Source organism: Lucilia sericata, unplaced genomic scaffold (assembly GCF_015586225.1).
Source record: "Lucilia sericata isolate MDLA Ls3-8-SP2 unplaced genomic scaffold, ASM1558622v1 Contig000789F_arrow, whole genome shotgun sequence".
Taxonomy (NCBI): Eukaryota; Metazoa; Arthropoda; class Insecta; order Diptera; family Calliphoridae; genus Lucilia; species Lucilia sericata.
In genome coordinates, this window is record NW_023994782.1 from 65,568 (window position 1) to 84,388 (window position 18,821).

General features: G+C 28.6%; 1 protein-coding gene across 1 annotated transcript in view; it reads left to right on the top strand.

The window, feature by feature from the left end:
• LOC119608095 (limbic system-associated membrane protein) overlaps positions 1-8,835 on the top strand; it is a gene marked incomplete at its 5' end in the record, with an annotated part of 45,052 nt that extends 36,217 nt beyond the window's left edge. Inside the window, one exon of the mRNA XM_037962361.1 lies at positions 5,851-8,835. Within this exon, the coding sequence (XP_037818289.1) occupies positions 5,851-6,012 (162 nt within the window). The remainder of the gene's footprint in view (positions 1-5,850) is intronic.
• Positions 8,836-18,821: the final 9,986 nt, after the last annotated feature.

The window sequence follows — 18,821 nt, forward strand, 5'->3', positions numbered from 1 at the left end:
GGCTTTTGGTACAAGTGATTGGTATCATTGGAAAGATAACATTCTCCAGTTTTTGAATACGTAAAAATATTATAACCCAGCGAACAAAATTATGCAAAACAATTAAAAAATGTAAAATATATCAAAAATATTTTTTAAAATTTTTCTTAAATATTGGAATTATAAAAGTTAGTATATATTAGAATAATGTTATATATGTTTAAATAAATTGAAATACACTTAAAGAAAATTTTTGGTAAATTTTTAAACAAGTTAACAGGGTACAGAATTCTTTGAATATTTGATGATCATAAGTAGGTACTTAGACATCTACACGCAAAGAAAAAACATGGTTGTACATTTTCATTGCGATCAAAATATTTTCCTAAATGTCTCATATGACTATTACAATAAAACCTTAATTTATATAACCATTTAACATATATTATAAAATTACATGATCCTCAATTATGAAATTTATTTTATTATTCTACCAAACATTTGAAATTATTCCTATAAAAATTAATTTATTTTTCAAATTTGTAAACATATTTTAATTAAAATTTACTCTTTTAAAGAGTAAACATTGTGTGTGTTCTCAAATTAATTTAATATTAAAAATAAAAATTAAATAAAAACAAAATATATGTTATTAAAAGTAAGTATAAATGTGAATTTAGAATAGCAATTGCGTTTCCTATTTCTTTCATTTGTTTAGTTAAATATACTTAAAAGGACACCTTTTCTTATTTGAAGAAAAAAATTAGATGTATATTTGAGTTTAATTGACATTATTACTGTGACGTCATTGTTAAAACAAAAAAAGTTGAAGTTCAAACATGTATTGCTTACTGTTTCTATGTATTTTCAATATTAAACTTTCAATATTTATACGAATCATTTAATTTTTGAAGGTACAACATCATTGTTGAATATGCCATTTTTCTCTCTAAAACACCACAGAGCGTCATTTGATAATAAGAACTTGAAGATTAAAGAAGTGTAAGAAACAAGTAATTGAAATTAAAATAAAAAAAATAATTGAATTAAAAAAAATACATTTTCTTATAAAACTATGTGAGTGTAAAATATATAAAGTGATTATTTAATTCATAAAGTATAAGAAATTTTCTATTTTTACATATTTTATAATTTTTCTTTTTAATTGTTGTAAACATATCTTTTTGGTGAAATGTCACAAAATTATTTTTTTTTAATATCCATAGTCAACGAGTAATTCTAATTTGGATGTATTTTTCGTGTCCGCAGAACAAAAGAATCGTATACCAGACTCTACACCGTTTGATCACCTGATCATTGGAAAATTGTAATTTTGATTTATTGTTATTTTAATTAAAATTATTTTTTGTTGGTAATAAAATGATTCCCTTAAATATTTGATGTTATTAATGGGGATAATATAATGGTAAATTAAAGAACAAATTATGGTATTGTAGGAATCATATTATAATTGTTATAGGAACAATAATATGTTAACTTATGACAACCTACAAGAATCATATTATGATCTCCAAAGGGAAATATTTTATATGGTTGTCCTAATTATAATTCCAAACATTAATGATAGTTTCAGTTTATGGTAGCCCTAACCATATTTCTTCATTGCGTGTACTAATCGAAATTTTTCTCAATATATGTATGTATGTAGTAACAATTGCAACCTTAATTTTATGATTAAGTCGTTTCTAATCATTACCTCAAAGTTAAAGGAAAATTTTAGTAACTATAACTATACTATAATGCATTCATTGATATTGTAATTCGAAATTGTCATCCTTAAATGTACCGATCTATTATTGTACAGATCGTTAATCTAAAGATGAACTATAATAGCGGTAATTACTTAGAATCTTGTTTAGAATATTTTCTAAGGAATATTGAGATAAGAAGTTTAATTAAGTAATATATTGGACATATTATTAACTGAAGTTAGCTACTTTTAAGCGTTTATTAGTTCCCAAAAATTAACATTCAAACTGTGGACATATTCTATTACATTTTTATACTATATACATATGTTATGAATGTATACCAATTGGATATATAAACAAATTTAATAGTTTTCTGATTCCTAACTATTCTGATTGAAACTTTAATCGATTGTTTGATGGGTAATGCTTATGTGTATTTAAATTTTGTATCTATTTTAGAGCTTAGACATCATAATATATTTAAGAAACCATATAAAACAATGGTTGTAACAGAAATTTTACATCAAGAAGTTAATTAATACTAAATAAAGTACAACAAGTGAGAGTGGTTTCGGCCATGCCGAATCTTATATACCCACCATCAAATCATCATTATTAATAAAATTTGATATTATCGAAGCAATTTTCTCATTTAGATCTATGTTGAATTTAATCATCATATGTCGATATTAATATGAACATCAGGGAAATATTTGGAAGAGGGCCTTTAACAAGGGCTTTAATATGGACCCTGCTCTTCCGAATTAAAAATAAAAATTTTTTTTGGTCCAATATTTATAACTATAAATTTTTTTTGTAAGAGTGGTTATATGGAGGGTAGTGTCAATTATGGACCTATTCTCATCGGTTTATACAATAATTAAATATCTTTAATTCAGTCATGAGGTTTAAAGTAATTTTCTGAAGGAAATCGATAATGGGGGGTTAGATTAGTTATCGACCGATCATCAAATTCAGTTCAAAAATTTCAGTTCCTATAAAACTACTGTAATTTGGAAGAACTTTTGAGCCATAGATGAGCTTTAAAGTCATTATCTGGAGTGAATCTTATATAAGAGTCAATTATAGACCGATCTTCATAAACTTTTATACATAAAATATGTTTCGTATAGAAGTTTTTTATTCGAACTTCATCGCCTAAGTCGTAATTTTAAGTAATTTTACTGGAGTGGTCATTTATTGATCCATCTTCATCAAAGTCGGTAGGAAGATTTCAGTACCCATAAAACTTGTTTATGTTGAATTTCATATATCTACTCGTATATTAATGCCAGTAATGAGCGTTAAAGGTGCCCTTATATGGGGTGGGGTCAATTATGGACCGATCCTCCTAAAATTTAGAACGATTTTTCTTCATACAAATATTGTTTATGTCGCATTTTTGAGGCTCATACAAAACTTTTTTATGTGAAATTTCATCGCTGTAGTCGTATTTGACCGTTACAGCCAGTAATGGGCGTTACAGCCGTTTTCCTTCTTATATGGAGGGTGGGGTCAATTATAGACTGATTCCTATAAAATTTGGTAAAGAGTTTTTGTCTAGCACAAGACTTGTTAATGGACCCATCCTTATAAAATAATAAGGTCCCAGAATATATATACTTTTATGGGTCTTGGACGAATATTTCAATGTGTTACAAATGGAATGACAAAAACAATATACCCCCCATATTTGTTGATAGTGGGTATAAAAAAAGTGGCATCTCTAAAAAACATTTTTAAAAACTCAGTATTAAATAATTTATAATTTTAAATAATTATAGTATTAAATAATTTATAATTTTAATAAAATATTGACATTTTGCATATAAACCTTATTGAAATCAGTTATTAAATAAATCAGTTTGAAAAAATCTATGTGTATATAAATATTTTCAATCTGGAAAAAATCAAAAGCGCAAAAATCCGCAAAATGTTAAAAAAGATTATAATTCTAGACATCCCCTATTTTAACGGATATATAATAGTTATGCCCATTTTTGGGCATTTGTGTTACTTTTTTACCTTTAAAGTATTGAAAATAAAAAAATAATAATTATAATTTTCCTTTCAAGTTAACTGCATTTTGACACTTGTTAACATTATTATGTCTTAAAAATTCGTAAATTAATTCTCAACGAAATATAGTATTATAATTCCTAAAGGAAAAGTAGATTTTTTACAATAGAACGTCATATTATTAACATCAAATATAGGTCCTTCAACAGGAATTATTACTCCATTTCAATTATATATTTTTTTCATCAACTTTCAACTCAGGTCAAGCTCAGATTAAAACTTCTAGGAAAATTGTTGTGAACAAATCTAGAAAAGTGTCTATTTTGAAACGATATATCATTTGTTTCATAAAGATCAGTTTTCATTTTTGACTTATCGCCACAGGTCTCTATGTGGCTGCCCCGTCATGCGATGCGGTCTATAGAATACGGAAATACAAGAGCCCGAGGTCCAAATAAAAGGTTGTATACATAGAACGATTAGCTGTGCCTATTCGGGACGGCTTAAGCGGGGGACAGTGTTACGAAATTGTATTTGCATTTAAACTAAACCTGAGGAAAAGATGCTGTACACTGGCTATATCACTGGATATCGAGAAGGCGTTTGATTATACCAGTCATAAGGGCATTCTGTATAAACTGGTTGTACTCGCGGTAGATCTATTTCTTGTTAAACTATTTAAAAGTTTTTTACAGACCGAAAATTGTGTGTTGAAATAAAAGACAATGTGTCCTCATGCGGTCTTTTTAACAGTGATGTACCGTAGTGTAGTATACTTGCTTCATACTTATTTAATATATATTTGTATGATTTCCCACACACAAAAGATAATTCTACTGCTATTTTATATGCCGGCGACTGTATGGTTTATAGCATACAGGCGCTAAGAAACACTGCCTCACATATGGGTTCCATTTGTAGTTACTACAATAAATGAGGAATAAAAATAATCTCTGCAAAATCAAAGGCCATATGTATTAGAAACACATCGGGTAAGTGCGCTGACTAGGTATGCCGTTCCTCAAATCAAATGCCAACTTCTCACATTAAAAGAGGTTGAAATACCCATAAAGGACAACGTTGTATATCTTGGAGTTATGTATATTGATTATGAAGCAATCGTGATAAAATTTCGTAAGTTAGTTTAATGTACCTAAAAATTATGATATAAAGAATGATAAGAGGTTCAATCCATAATTGATCGTAGCCCCCATTAAATTAACTATTCTAAAATATCCCTAATGCTTATATTAATATCGATATATGGGTAATTTCAATTTCGAACATGACACTCTTCGATTTCGATGAAATTCGGTAAAAATTTCTGGAGTCAAGGATATCTCGTAAAATGCATCTTCCTACAATGAAATGAAAAATATGAAAGTTAACTTTTAGTAAAACAATCCATATCATTGCCCTACAAACTTTATAAATTACTTCTTTGGTGAACAAAAAAATTTAATTCGAACAAAAAATAAATAGTCCTTCAAAAATAAATTCGAAATAAAATTTACTAAAATACAAGTTTCTTGAGATCACCTCATTGACCCATTCTGATTTATTATATGATGTTGTGCTGGTCAAACTGCAACACATATCGATTAATTGAGGCCATGAGAAAAAATGTTAAAAATATTAAAAATGTTAAAAAATCTGGAATACTTAAATTTTGTATTTATGCTTTTATCAAATTTTGTAATGTTTAAAATTTATAAAAAAAAATAAAAATCAACAACAGCGCAAAAATTATAAAAAATCCCCAAATTTTACGAAAATCCTCAAATCCCTCCCCCTGAAAATCTGTCCCTAAATAAAACATAAATCCCACATCCGGCGACACTGGTTATAACAAGATACTTATTCACAAATGCATGCACAGTCTAGTTCCATAAAACTGCTAAAACTCATGTAAAGAGATCGCGAATATTTCAAAATATCATTTTTAGAAAATTTATTATTTTAATCTATACCCCAAATTTTTAAACGACTTATTGTATAGACCCGACAATCACATTCATTTACATACATATATGTATTATATTAACTACTTTATATTACTTTATATTAACTAAGAATTAAGTAATGTAATGATATGAAATAATAAACAATATTGAATAATAAATTTTATTTATATTTTCAGATAAGCGATATTCATCAATTTTATACTAGAAATCACGATTTGCTGCTTGATCTAGATATGGAATATAAAATGGGTATATCGAACGGAGTAAATACTAAAATAAGTCTTTTCAAACTTCTCTTATGTTTCGTATATTTTACTCAAAATTTGTTGTATTTTTAAGATATTAATTTAATACTGTAATTTAAATATATATACATACATATATTTTACTTTAATTATACAATGTGCCTTACATTAAGTATTTATTTGTATTTTTTACGTTTATTTTCACAATCTCCAACCAATTATGTACATACAATAATTTAGCCGAACGATTAACATAAATAAGGATTTTATTCACAAATAACATTAAAAAAAGTATTTCTGTTTTAAGGTTTTAACTAATATTTTTTATTAATAATGCAGCCAGTATTAGAATATTTTTCGTATTAGGAGGGCTTCTAATTGGTCACCAAGGGTAAAAAAATTGTCACGAGATAATTTACAAATTAACTGTAATCCGGTTTTCAAGTTTCGAAAACTAACCAAAAATCAATAAAAAATATAGATCTTTAGTTAAAAAAAAATATATATATATATTGTAATAATTGAAGAAGGGCTTATTGCAGTAAATTGATAAGCCAACCATCATCATATGAAATTCGATGTGCTTGTTTAGTTACTAAAAATCATATCTATTTACCCTAAGAAAATTTTTAGCATATTATGGTAAAGTGGCGATATAAGAGTCATGCCTGTTCACATTCAAATTTATAAACAATGACATATTACTGTGTATTTTAAACAAAGTTTGTTGTTTAATTCAAATTTTTTCCATAAGATACAAGAATATATGTATATAATTCAAACTAAAAACTTAAAATTTATAATGAAACTTAATTTTTATCCGATAACTAACATATAATTTTAAGCATACCCGGGTATGTTGGGTATTGATGTACGAGGTAAAAGTAGAAAATCGGTTAAACAATTTGTAAGAATTTTTATTTCTTAAACTCGATATGGCACATATTTTTGAGTATTTATATACCCTTTACCTTCATGTATATATAAATTTGTCATTCCGTTTGTAATTTCCACAATATAGTTTTCCGACCCTATAAAGTATATATATTCTGAATCTTTATAGTCGATTAAGACATGTCCATCTGTCTGTCCGTCTAATTGTCTGTTGAAATCAATTTTCTGAAGACCCCAGTTAATTCTATCAGACATGCTTTCGAGAAGTTTGCTATTTAAAATTAGCAAAATCCGTCCATAAATAACGGAGATATAAGAAAAAAATCCGAGACAACCTCTGAAAATTTCATCAAAAAAAGAGAATGTTAGTATATGATTAAAAAAAAACAACAAGATACGCTTATTGAAAAAGCGTGTATGTGGTTGTATGTTGGTTTCATTGCATTGCGTATTTTGTTGGTTTTTTGTGTTTTCGTTTGGCGTTAGATTTGTTGTTGTATGTTTTGCTATTGCTAAATTAAAGGTAGAGTAGGAAAATATGAAATAAATTGAAATGTTTTAAAATTAAACTAATTTTAAACACACTGTGGTGAAGGGTATATAAGATTCGGCAAAGGCGTATATTGATCTCTTAGTTGTTTTATGTTACTGTTAAGTATAATTACTAAGTATAATTTACTAAGAAAAAATACTCGGTAGATGTAATTTTTTTAAAATAAAATTTCGTTTTTTATTATAGAAAAAGCTTTAAATTTTATTAAATTAAATACCCTAAAGCTTTTCTTACCCACTACCATGAGAAATCAGAATCGAAAATTTCAATAATATTTCGGGCATATTTTTTACCTTTTGTAGCTTTTTTAATAGTTTTATTATTTTATATGCTAATATTTAAATGGACTTTTATTGGAAAACATTTGTTGGAATAACAGTTATCTTAAAAAATTACAAATATGTTTTTTGGTATTCCCATAAATAAAAACTAATATGTATATCAACACTTTCACGTCAATATTAAGATAATTCATTATTTTTTTAATTATTAATTTTTATGTACAATATTTTAAGTACATATAACAAGCCAGAGTGTTATATTCGGTTGTGCCGAATCTTAAATACCCTCCACACTCTTTTTTACACAAGAAAATTTCATGTAAAGATTATTAGTTTGCAAACGATAAAAAGCCTAGTTAATGGTGTAGTGTGTATGACGTTGAACTAGGACATGAGAGGATATAATAGGTTCAAATCCTGTTTGTTTGGAGAATTCATGAAATTATATATACCGTAGTTTTTGTAAAAAAAAAAAAATCAAAAATAGGCGAAAAATCAAAAATTTTTTCGAGGTTGTCTTAAATTTTTACTCGAAGCTCTAGGACAAGAATAAATATTTCGGGTGAATTTCAGTAAATTCTAGTGGCGTACTCCGTTTTGAAAAGTTGGGTCAAAATCGGGAGATATTGGGTTTTAAAGTATGAACATCTATGAGGTGATTTTTTCTTTTTTTAAATTTTGAAAAAAAAAATTAGGTATAGACATACAAACTAATTATAAATTATTATGGACTCTAGTTTCATGTATTTATTTACTTTTCTATGCGTGAGAGATTTGTTTTTTAAATTTAAATAATCAAAAATCACCTCAGAAACAGTTTAAACTTTAAAATACAATATCTCCCGATTTTGACCCAACTTTTCAAAACGGAGTATGTCACTAGATTCTGCGACCAAAAATAAAGTTTACGTTTTTCGGCGTTTTTCTGTGTCTTTTTGAAAGTGTTCTTGTATTATCATCAGAAGAGTCAGTAATATGATTTTTATACATTTGAACGTTTTTGTGTGTTTGTGTTATCTGAAGGGCGATATTTAGAGTTAAAATATCCAAGTTTATAGCTGTATCAAATGTGGGCTTTGTATTAAAGCTATGTCTTATCATGGACCATTTTTTTAAAAAATTTAAGTTGAACGATTTTTGTGTATGTAAAAATTAGTTGTTTTGAATTTTATATTGATATAAGCATTAGGGTGGGTCGAAAATAGGCTTTTCTCTCGGATCAATTTCTAATAGTGAAATTATGTTGTATTTTAACGTCAAGACTGTAAAATATTATTCAATTATTTTGAGGGTAAGAGCCTTCACATCGCCGCCAATAACTTTTATTTCTGCTCAAAAAAATAAAAGTCAAAAAATAACTTTCTGCTCAAAATATAAAAGTAAAAAAATAACTCTTATTTTGTGACTTTTATAATAAAAGTCATAAGAGTTACGGTCCCTGGGAATGACAAATAACAAAGTTATATCCATTTTTATGTTATATAATTCATATTCTTAAAATTTAGTTCACGACGATCAAAATAGTATACTTGATGTTGTTCTCCGATATTTTCTTGTAGTTGCTTTTTTATTTAAAAATTCAAAAATAATTATTATTTTCGGTCCCTGGTCCACATTAATGTGGACCACATTAATGTTCTATACCTGTTTTCACTAGAAGGTAAGATTTGGTCGAAATGAAAAGAAAATAACATTCCCAGCAAAAATCTGAAATTTTTGGTAATAGCCAATAGTTATTTCATACATTACTTGGTAATGAGTGTTTATTATCATCCACATTATAAAGTAGCATCACTTGAACAGCTGTCTATTCTTTTTTAAACTAGATAAATGAAGAAGTTGTCAAAGTGTATTTTGAAAATTATCAATATTGTTTATGTCGCAATTTTTAGGTTTCTTAAAATTTTTGAAAAGTTGAAAAATTGAATTAAAAGTGTTATACATATATAATAATATAATTATATCCTTAATATTTTAAACTAAAAATAATTTTTTAATTTATGTTTTCTTCACATTATAGGCCCAACTATAATGTGCATAAGCTTGCTTAAGGTAATGTCAAAATCGAACGAAAAGTCTCTCAAATGCTTAAGAAAATCCGAGGAAACTTTTAGGTGGCTATAATGTACTTACGTGCATTCAAAGCAATTAAGCTTTTGAATGCAATGGAATAAATTCATTTTCTTGTAGCTTTCCATTTTTATACCCTACACCACTTTAGTGGGGAGGGTATATTGGGTTTGTGCTGATGTTTGTAACGCACAATAATATTGGTCCTATACCCACCTTAAAGTATACCAATCGGCTCAGAATCATTTTCTGAGTCGATTTAGCTATGTCCGTCTGTCCGTCTGTTCGTCCATGTAAACTTTGTAATCAAACTACAGGTCGCAATTTTGAAGATAATTCAATGAAATTTGGTACATGATCTTCTATTGTCCCAGGGACGAAGTCGGTCATTATTCACCTAGCCCCCATACATCTGAACCCCTCGAATAGGGCTTTTAAAACTTGTAATCAAACTACAGGTCGCAATTTTGGAGATAATTCAATGAAATTTGTCACATGATCTTTTATGGCTATTGAAAATGGTTACCATCGGTCCATTATTTCACCTAGCCCCCATACAACTGAACCCCCGAATAGGGCTTTTAAAACTTTGTAATCAAACTACAGTTCGCAATTTTGGAGATAATTCAATGAAATTTGGCACATGATCTTTTATGGTACAGTAGATAAAGCCTGTTGAAAATGGTTTACATCGGTCCATTATTTCACCTAGCCCCCATACAACTGAACCCGCTGAATAGGGCTTTTAAGTTCATAATTATATTTAATATACTCATATCTCGACAAAAAGCTGCAATAACCAAGTTATATACAAGACTTGATGACCCCCACGAATTCCATAATAATGGGTTCTCATATGACCTTAGCCCCTATGATAAGCCCCCATCAAAATTTCACTTAAATGTCCACAATTTTATTCAACAATAAACGGCTTAAGTATGTATATCTAAGGCAAGGTACAATTCAACTTAAATGCTTTATTATGGCAACTAAATCACATTATATTTTTGTCAAAGGTGTAGGGTATTATATGGTCGGCCTCGCCCGACTATAATTTCTTACTTGTTTTCTTTATTTTCTTTGTGTATAATAAACAAACAATTGATTCCGTACGTAATGTGCTGTCAGTATCGCTCTTTGCTTAAGCAAATAAAATTTGACGAAACTTGACGAAACTCTCTTAAGTACATTATAGTTTGTCACATACATTTTATATGTGTTCGCACAGTTGCTTAAGCTGACTTCAGTTTGTTTAAGCATATTATAGTTAGGCCTTATTGTAGAATGATTTTTTTGTTAAATTTTATAAACAAAAACCTTATGATTTTGACACAATCTTCAACTATACAACTAGATGTTGTTGTACAACAAGAGATGTCGCTTTTTTAATAAATTTACTTTTATTTTTAGTTTAAATCGTTTTTTTTATGAAATGTAAAACATACATATATACATACATACATACTAGAGCCCTGCATGAGTGACTTAAATAATATTTTAAAACATTTAATTTTTTGAAAGTACTGTTTTTGACTCACTCATTGTTTTTTGAATGAATATAATAATTTATTCAAAACAAAAATGTATATGACAAAAAATTCAAATAAAGTAAAATACATGAATGTAAAGAGTATTGTATGATATGAGTATTGAGAGTGTTTTTGTGTTTCAAATCGAGTGCAAAACAGCGAGTGAATCGAATTATAGAAGGATTTATTATGTGTTTTAATTAGAATGCAATTCTTTGAACGAATTACCGTTCTTATGAATTTCTATAGCGAGATTACAAATAAAATGCATTATTGTTATGTATATATGTATATTTTATTAATTTAACTCATGTAATAATTATATTTGAATGTTATTTAGAGATGTAAACAAAACTACTGTAAAGTGAAAAAATATGAAATATAAGGATTCTTATAATTATATATTAGCACTGAGAGCACCTTCTTCTTGTGGAACAGCGTATTTTTTGTGATTCATGTGTAAGAAAATAATTTGATTTACAGCAATATCATTTGAGGCAATGGAGCATCTTTTTTCAGAAATTACGTTGCGGGCACAAGAGAAAACCCGTTCTGAAGGTGCGCTACTTGCTGGTATTGCTAAGATTCGGCAGCTTAATTTGTGTAAAAAGGGGAACTCGTTCTTATGCGAATCCCACCACTTAAGTGTGTCGAAATCATCAAAAAATGACACTTCTGTGTTTTCGTATCGTCTCAACTCTGAGGCCACTAAATCCTCGTTGGTTTGAAAATCAGATGATCGAATAAAATCTGAAAACAGCTCTAAATTTTTCGATGAGATTGAGGCTACTGACAGTTGTTGTGGTTCTGTTATAGGCTCACAATTCTGTACTAGGCTTTGTATCAACTCGATACATTTTAATTTTATAAGATTTCGATCTTCTTCAGAAAAACTTAGCAATTTGTTTGCAGGGGGGAACAGGAATAGAGCAACTCGATGCCAGATGGAAAAATTAGAAAAAACTACAGTATCCAAGTAGTGCCTAAGCTTGCTTTTCAAAGCCTGGGCAATACTTATATCCTCGTTGTTTTCAGCGCATTTCTTTTGAAGGCTGTTTACATAAATGTAGACTAAATGAATTGTTGGATATTTCTCTCCCTCTAGTATCTTCGAGGCTTCTTCAAAGGGTCGAATTATATCCAACACAGCAGTTATATTTCTTAAATCAATATTCTGTATACGATGGATTTCATGCCTTTCTTGTAATATGAAAACAACTTCGTCCCAGCTGCTTTTTAATGACGACAACAGATAATGGAAAGTATTCCATCTTGAAGGACAAAAGCTTTTTAAGGACTTTCTTATATTTGAATTTATCCCAGACTTTTTAAAGTACCCCACTATATTGGTGGCTACATCGCAAATAAATTTTACTTCTGGGACTGCATCTATGGATTTCTGAATAACATTATTCAGTAGATGGTTAATACAATATATATGGGCAGTGCTGCGGAAAGCAGCAACCATATTTGATCCTCTGTCCGTCACGACGGTAACATTTTCAGTGAATACACAATCAAATTCGCTAAGTATGTTACAAACTTTGCAGTATATGTTATCACCTAAAGGATTTCAGAATAATTAATAAGAAATCAGTGGCCATTAAAATTTTATAATGGTATATACAACTTACTAGTACATTTTTCGCCATTCATGCTGCGTATTCCCAACAAAACGTTATTCAATTGTGTATCTTTTATATAATGCATTGTTATTGCCAAAAATGATTTGTGTAAATAGCTGTCCGTCCACAAATCGGTGGTTAGAGCGAACCCAATGTCCTTTACTTTAGTGATGTCGGATTTTATCTCAGAAAATGCTACATCGTAAAGCTTACAAACATTTCTTCCTACTGTTGTTGAGTGTGGAAGTAATGATTTTACATCGACGTGCTTACCATATTTTGAGCCGATGGACAAAACGAAGCTAACAAGTTCATGAAGACCGGAATCTTCCACCAATGTAAAAGGTCTGCAGTTTTCAATAATCCATTTGGTAAATATATACAATGCTTTCCTTTTTGTGTCACTATCCACTAAAACGTTGTATACGTTATACAATTATCATACGGTTTAGTATTTATTAATTAGATATACCTCATTGTTTTCATTTTTAAATTAATTTGCGATATCATGTTTTTTTTATTATTTTTCTTTTTAAATTATTTTTATTTTGGCATTTAAAACTCGATTCACTCGATTCAAAATATTTATTTTGTATTCTTTTAATATACGTAAGTTGTTAACTTACTCGATTTGAATGTAGACGTACACTTACACAAAAATACTCGCAATGATTGAGTAAAACAAAAATTTGAAATATTAAAATCAAATGTACACACTCTTTGTAAATAATATTCAAAATACAAAATGAGTTGAGTGCAATGCAGTGGATTACTCATTGTGGGTGACAAATAGAGTCACTCATGCAGGGCTCTAATACATACATACATACATACATACATACATACATACATACATACATACATACATACATACATACATACATACATACATACATACATACATACATACATACATACATACATACATACATACATACATACATACATACATACATACATACATACATACATACATACATACATACATACATACATACATACATACATACATACATACATACATACATACATACATACATACATACATACATATGTTGGTTGATCAAGTTCTAATAGGATCAAGTTCTAATAGTGAACTTATGTTTTATTTTACCGTCAAATATAAATCTGAAAAATATCATTAAAATTTTCCCGAAAATGTTGTGTGACATGTAGAAATAAAAGCGGAGAAATTTCCGTAAACAAAAGCAGCCACCGTCGATTAGCTATATGTTGGCAGATAAATGGAAAGTGGAAGGCGAATGGCCAAAAGAAAAGTTACACGTTAAACTATTTATGTATTTACATCGTTTGTTTGAAAAGACAATATATGTTACATCAAATCCTAAGAAATACACCTAGCCCACTATCAAGCCTGTTGAGAATTTCTTTACCTTTCATATTGTATAGGCAATATAGAAGTAACAGCCTTCACATAGTGGTTTAGAAACTTTAAGTGTTCGATTTAAGTGTTTTTTGCCGTATGGTATGTTTCCACTGGCTTGAAATCTGCTAGATTTGCGTAAACCTCTTCAAGGTGTTTCCACTGAGCTTACTCGTTTTTGATATTCGAATTTTCGAACAAATTCTGTCGCTTTATTTTTTCATATCCACAATAAAGTTAATTTTATTTAATATTACATATTAAAAATAATAAATTACAGTTGTAAACGAATAAATTTATTTATTAAATGCCACTAATTTTAAAATTATAATTTGTTATTATTTTCACTTCGAAATAAATTGTCACTTTTTTGATGAAAACATTCAATTTGAATGGATAGCCCAAAGAAGTATTTGCTTATCCTAGACACATCGCAGTGTTGCATAAGCCAATATTGTTCGAAAAAATACATTTTCGACATGTTTTAAATCAAATCTAGTAGATTAATTAGATTTGGATGTGTCAAAAATGTATGGGAAATCTACTAGATTTGCTCAAAACGCCTCAGTGGAAACATGGCATTATTTTTATACCCACCATCAAAAAAGATGGGTGGTATATTGATTTTGTCATTCTGTTTGTAACACATCAAAATATTGGTCATAGACCCATAAAAGTGTATATATATTCCGTCTGTTGAAATAGGGACCACACGAGAGGAGCTAGACAGTTGAAATTTTGCATATATATTCCCTATTGCTAAGGTTTGTTTTGTATTGAAAATGGGCCATATCGGTCCACTTTTTCGGATAGCCCTCATACAAGTGGACCTCCTGAAAACAGCTTTAACGGGCATAACTGCTTTAGAAGTTCGAGTATAGCTATGAAATTCGGTATAAGTAAGTTTCTTACGAACCAAAACCTTTTAACCAATTTTTTTTTAGGATCGGCCCATAAATGACCCTACCCCCATGTAAGGTCTCCATCTGAAAATGACTTTAACTGTCCCATTACTGGCACAAAAATGCAAATATAGCGATGAAATTCGGTACCAATTTTCGCTTCGAATTTCATGCGGAATGTGTCGGTAATTCACCCTACCCCCCATATAAGCCCCTTTATAAAATTATATTTACGCTAATTACTGGCATAAAAATGCGAGTACAGCAAGTTCTATACAAACGAAATTAATGTACAAAATTTTATGAGTATCGGTTCTTAATTGACACATAGGTATAAAGGTCCTCTTCAGAAAATTACTCATACGCTCACGGTTTAAAAATTGAACTAAAATATTTGGTTTTTAAAAACTAATATTTTGTTAGTTCAAAAGAGCTCGGTCCATAATTGACTTAAGCCATATTCCAAATATCACCCTGGTGTTTATAGGGGAGCATTCCTTTTACGGCATACGGTATATGAGATTCGGCACAGTCGAATATGACACTCTTACTTGTTAAAGATAACTTAAGTTTAAATAAAAGCGATATAAATAAAATAGCGATCGCGAGCGATATTTTTACCTACCCTGAATACAACATACCAAAGAGAAGCGTTAATTTCTGGTTATTATAAAACAAAGTAAAAGAGCACAGCAAATGACAAAGAAAAGCTGAAACATGTATTGAATATAAAATATAAGGAGCCGCCATATTGCAAAAAATACAATAAATTGGAACTGTCATTTGCTCATTTTGCTACTGGCAGTAGTAGAACCAACACAATTTATTGCACAATTTTTCCATGGCAATAGTAGTTCGACTGTTGAGTGCTTGTGCTGCTAAAACAGAAAAATATATTTTGATTGTTTTGAGTCTGCTAAAAGAAAGTTTGAAAGTTTTATATTTATTGCATAGTCGTACAAAAGAAATCTTGTGCTATTGCTGCATATTTAAACGCTGCATATTCCTTCAGTAGCGCTGGATAAATATTTGAAATTGAGTATTGATTTTTAGGTGCTTGCAACTGTTTTGGGAACCTAACAATCAACTCAGAAAAAATTCAATAATATAAAATTTAGGTCTTCCTTAATCCACTTTTTACCAGATTTGTTTTTCTTTTTGCCAGATTTTTTGTAATTTTTGATACATTTTTTGAAAAGTTAAAAAAAAATAAATTTTAAAAATATTATTGACATTTTATTCCATAATTGCAAACTTACGAAACTCTGTTTATCCCTCAGAGTTCATTTCATACATTTTCATTTTCACTTTTTCCGAAAAACTCTATTTTCAATATTTTTGTGACAGGAAACCATTGTTAGAGTGTTGTGCGGAAGACCAGTAAAATTTTTTATAAAAAAATTTGTTGTTATTTTTTTATAAAAAATTTTACTCTAAATATAATTTTTTTCCCTCCTAATTTAACCCTAAATGCAATGATTTTTTAAAATATTTTTTCTGGACGTAGATTGCCAAAATAAAGAAATCCATATAAGTTTTACATCATGAGCAAAATCGTTGTTACACTACTTTGTAACATTCCGTAGAATATGCTGATATTTTTTAATTTTAAAGAATTATTTTTAAAATGTGAATTTTTTTTTAAAACTGAAAAAGTGATAAATTTTACCCAATTCTATGATAATTAATCGAATTCTTCCATGAATTTTCATTATCCGATTAAAACTTATTACTAGTTAATTTTAGATCCGATGGTACAAAATTGGACTTACCGAACACAATTTTCCTTGGGAACTTTCAGGTGATTAAGTTTATAGTTTTTATACAAGTTTTTGGTATCATTGAAATCATAATGACTTAGGGATTAAACTTTAAAGATATATATATAATAATTTTATTAGAACACCATTTAGATTGGGCTGGTGGGGGCAGTATCCACTTAAATGAGCCAAACATATGTATATACATATGTTATCCCTAAGAAAATTTGTTTCTATAAAAGAAAGAATATAGAGACTTTTTTTGGGAAAAATCTAAAAATACGGTCCTTTTTACACGCTGCAACTTTGGATGCGTCTAAATTTTATAGGTACAAGATTTTTTTTTTTGTTTTATTCAGAAAACTAGAGGATATTTAAAAAAATGACGACCCTCCGTAAGCCCGCCACGTTTAAAGAACTAAAATAGATCGGGAAAATTTAAGAACAAAAAAATTTAAACCTAAATATTGAGAGTAGTAATATTTTAAATTTCAGCTCATTCAGATCATATATGTACTTTTGGCGATTTAAAAAAAATTAATACCCGAGGTGATCAACTTTGAGGTGCTACCCACTGTCTCCCATTCCGCAATCGATCACCTACATCTGCCAATCAACTAGAGAACACCGCAGCTCTAAACATGTAAAATTTCATTTCGATGTATTTAATAGTTCCAGAGATACCGAATTATTTCCAAAAATTAAAGTTTCTTAACCACTGTGCTTATTGGTTTTGTATTTAATACCCCGTTCACATGATGCAATTATTCGTCATTCACGCTCTCATTCATCATTCAACCCCCAATTACATACTGAAAGACATGATTGGCATTCAAAATTTCAGCTGGAATTACACAAGCTGTACGTAATTCAGTTTGATTGACGTACGAACTACGAATGAATGTCATCTCTAATTTTTGTCGGGTATTTATCATAGTCAGCTGTGTGTTTTCATTGGTTAGAGACAAATAAAAAATAAAATCACAAAAATGCAAATAAATAGAAAATATATAACTTAATTTGTTAAAATAATATAATAAACGTATTTTTGTATATACACACACACACTAATAAAATGACAAAACAATTAATGAAAAAAAAAAAACAACATTGCGATGAACTGTCAAAACGAATTACGAATGTGTCGTAAAAACGGCTTAATTGGCTATCGTCATTCAGAGGCCGAATTAAGTAATTCAACTGCTCGTGTGAACTTGGTATACATACATAAGTCTTAATTTTTTCTAGCTTTATTATTTATTGCCACACAGTCAATGTTCTGAATATAACGATGTTGCAGATTTTATGACTAAAAAACTCAAATAAATAATAATAAATATATCTTACGTACACATACATTACATATGATGGTGCGCTAAAATATGTAGTCAATGCCTGGGTATTAGTTAAGAAAATAAAATAATAAGAATTATAATTTTTATTTTAGCTATATGTAATTTTGTATATATTAAAAATTTATGTTATTACAAAATGTAAAATTGTGTAAATACAATTATTAAAAATCTATTATTAATAAGTTTTAAAACTATTATACGTATTCGATTTCCCGAATTTGTTATACCCACCATACTGAAGTCATATTGAATAAAATATGTACATACATATATCATCAAATTGTTGATGACATATGTTACTTAGAATAGATTATTAGAATTACATTAAACGATAAGAACCTAATTGTAATTAAATAAATCTTTCTCTTATGAAATAAATAAATCTAGCTTAAAATTGTTGTTTTTAATGGATATGTTGTTAATCAAAATATTTGGAATGTCTGTGAGGTCAGATAATATTGGTGTATTGTAATGTTAACAGAACAGCCCAAAAATTACGGATAACTTAACAAATATTGAAGGCCACATGTTACATTATTAAATGGGACC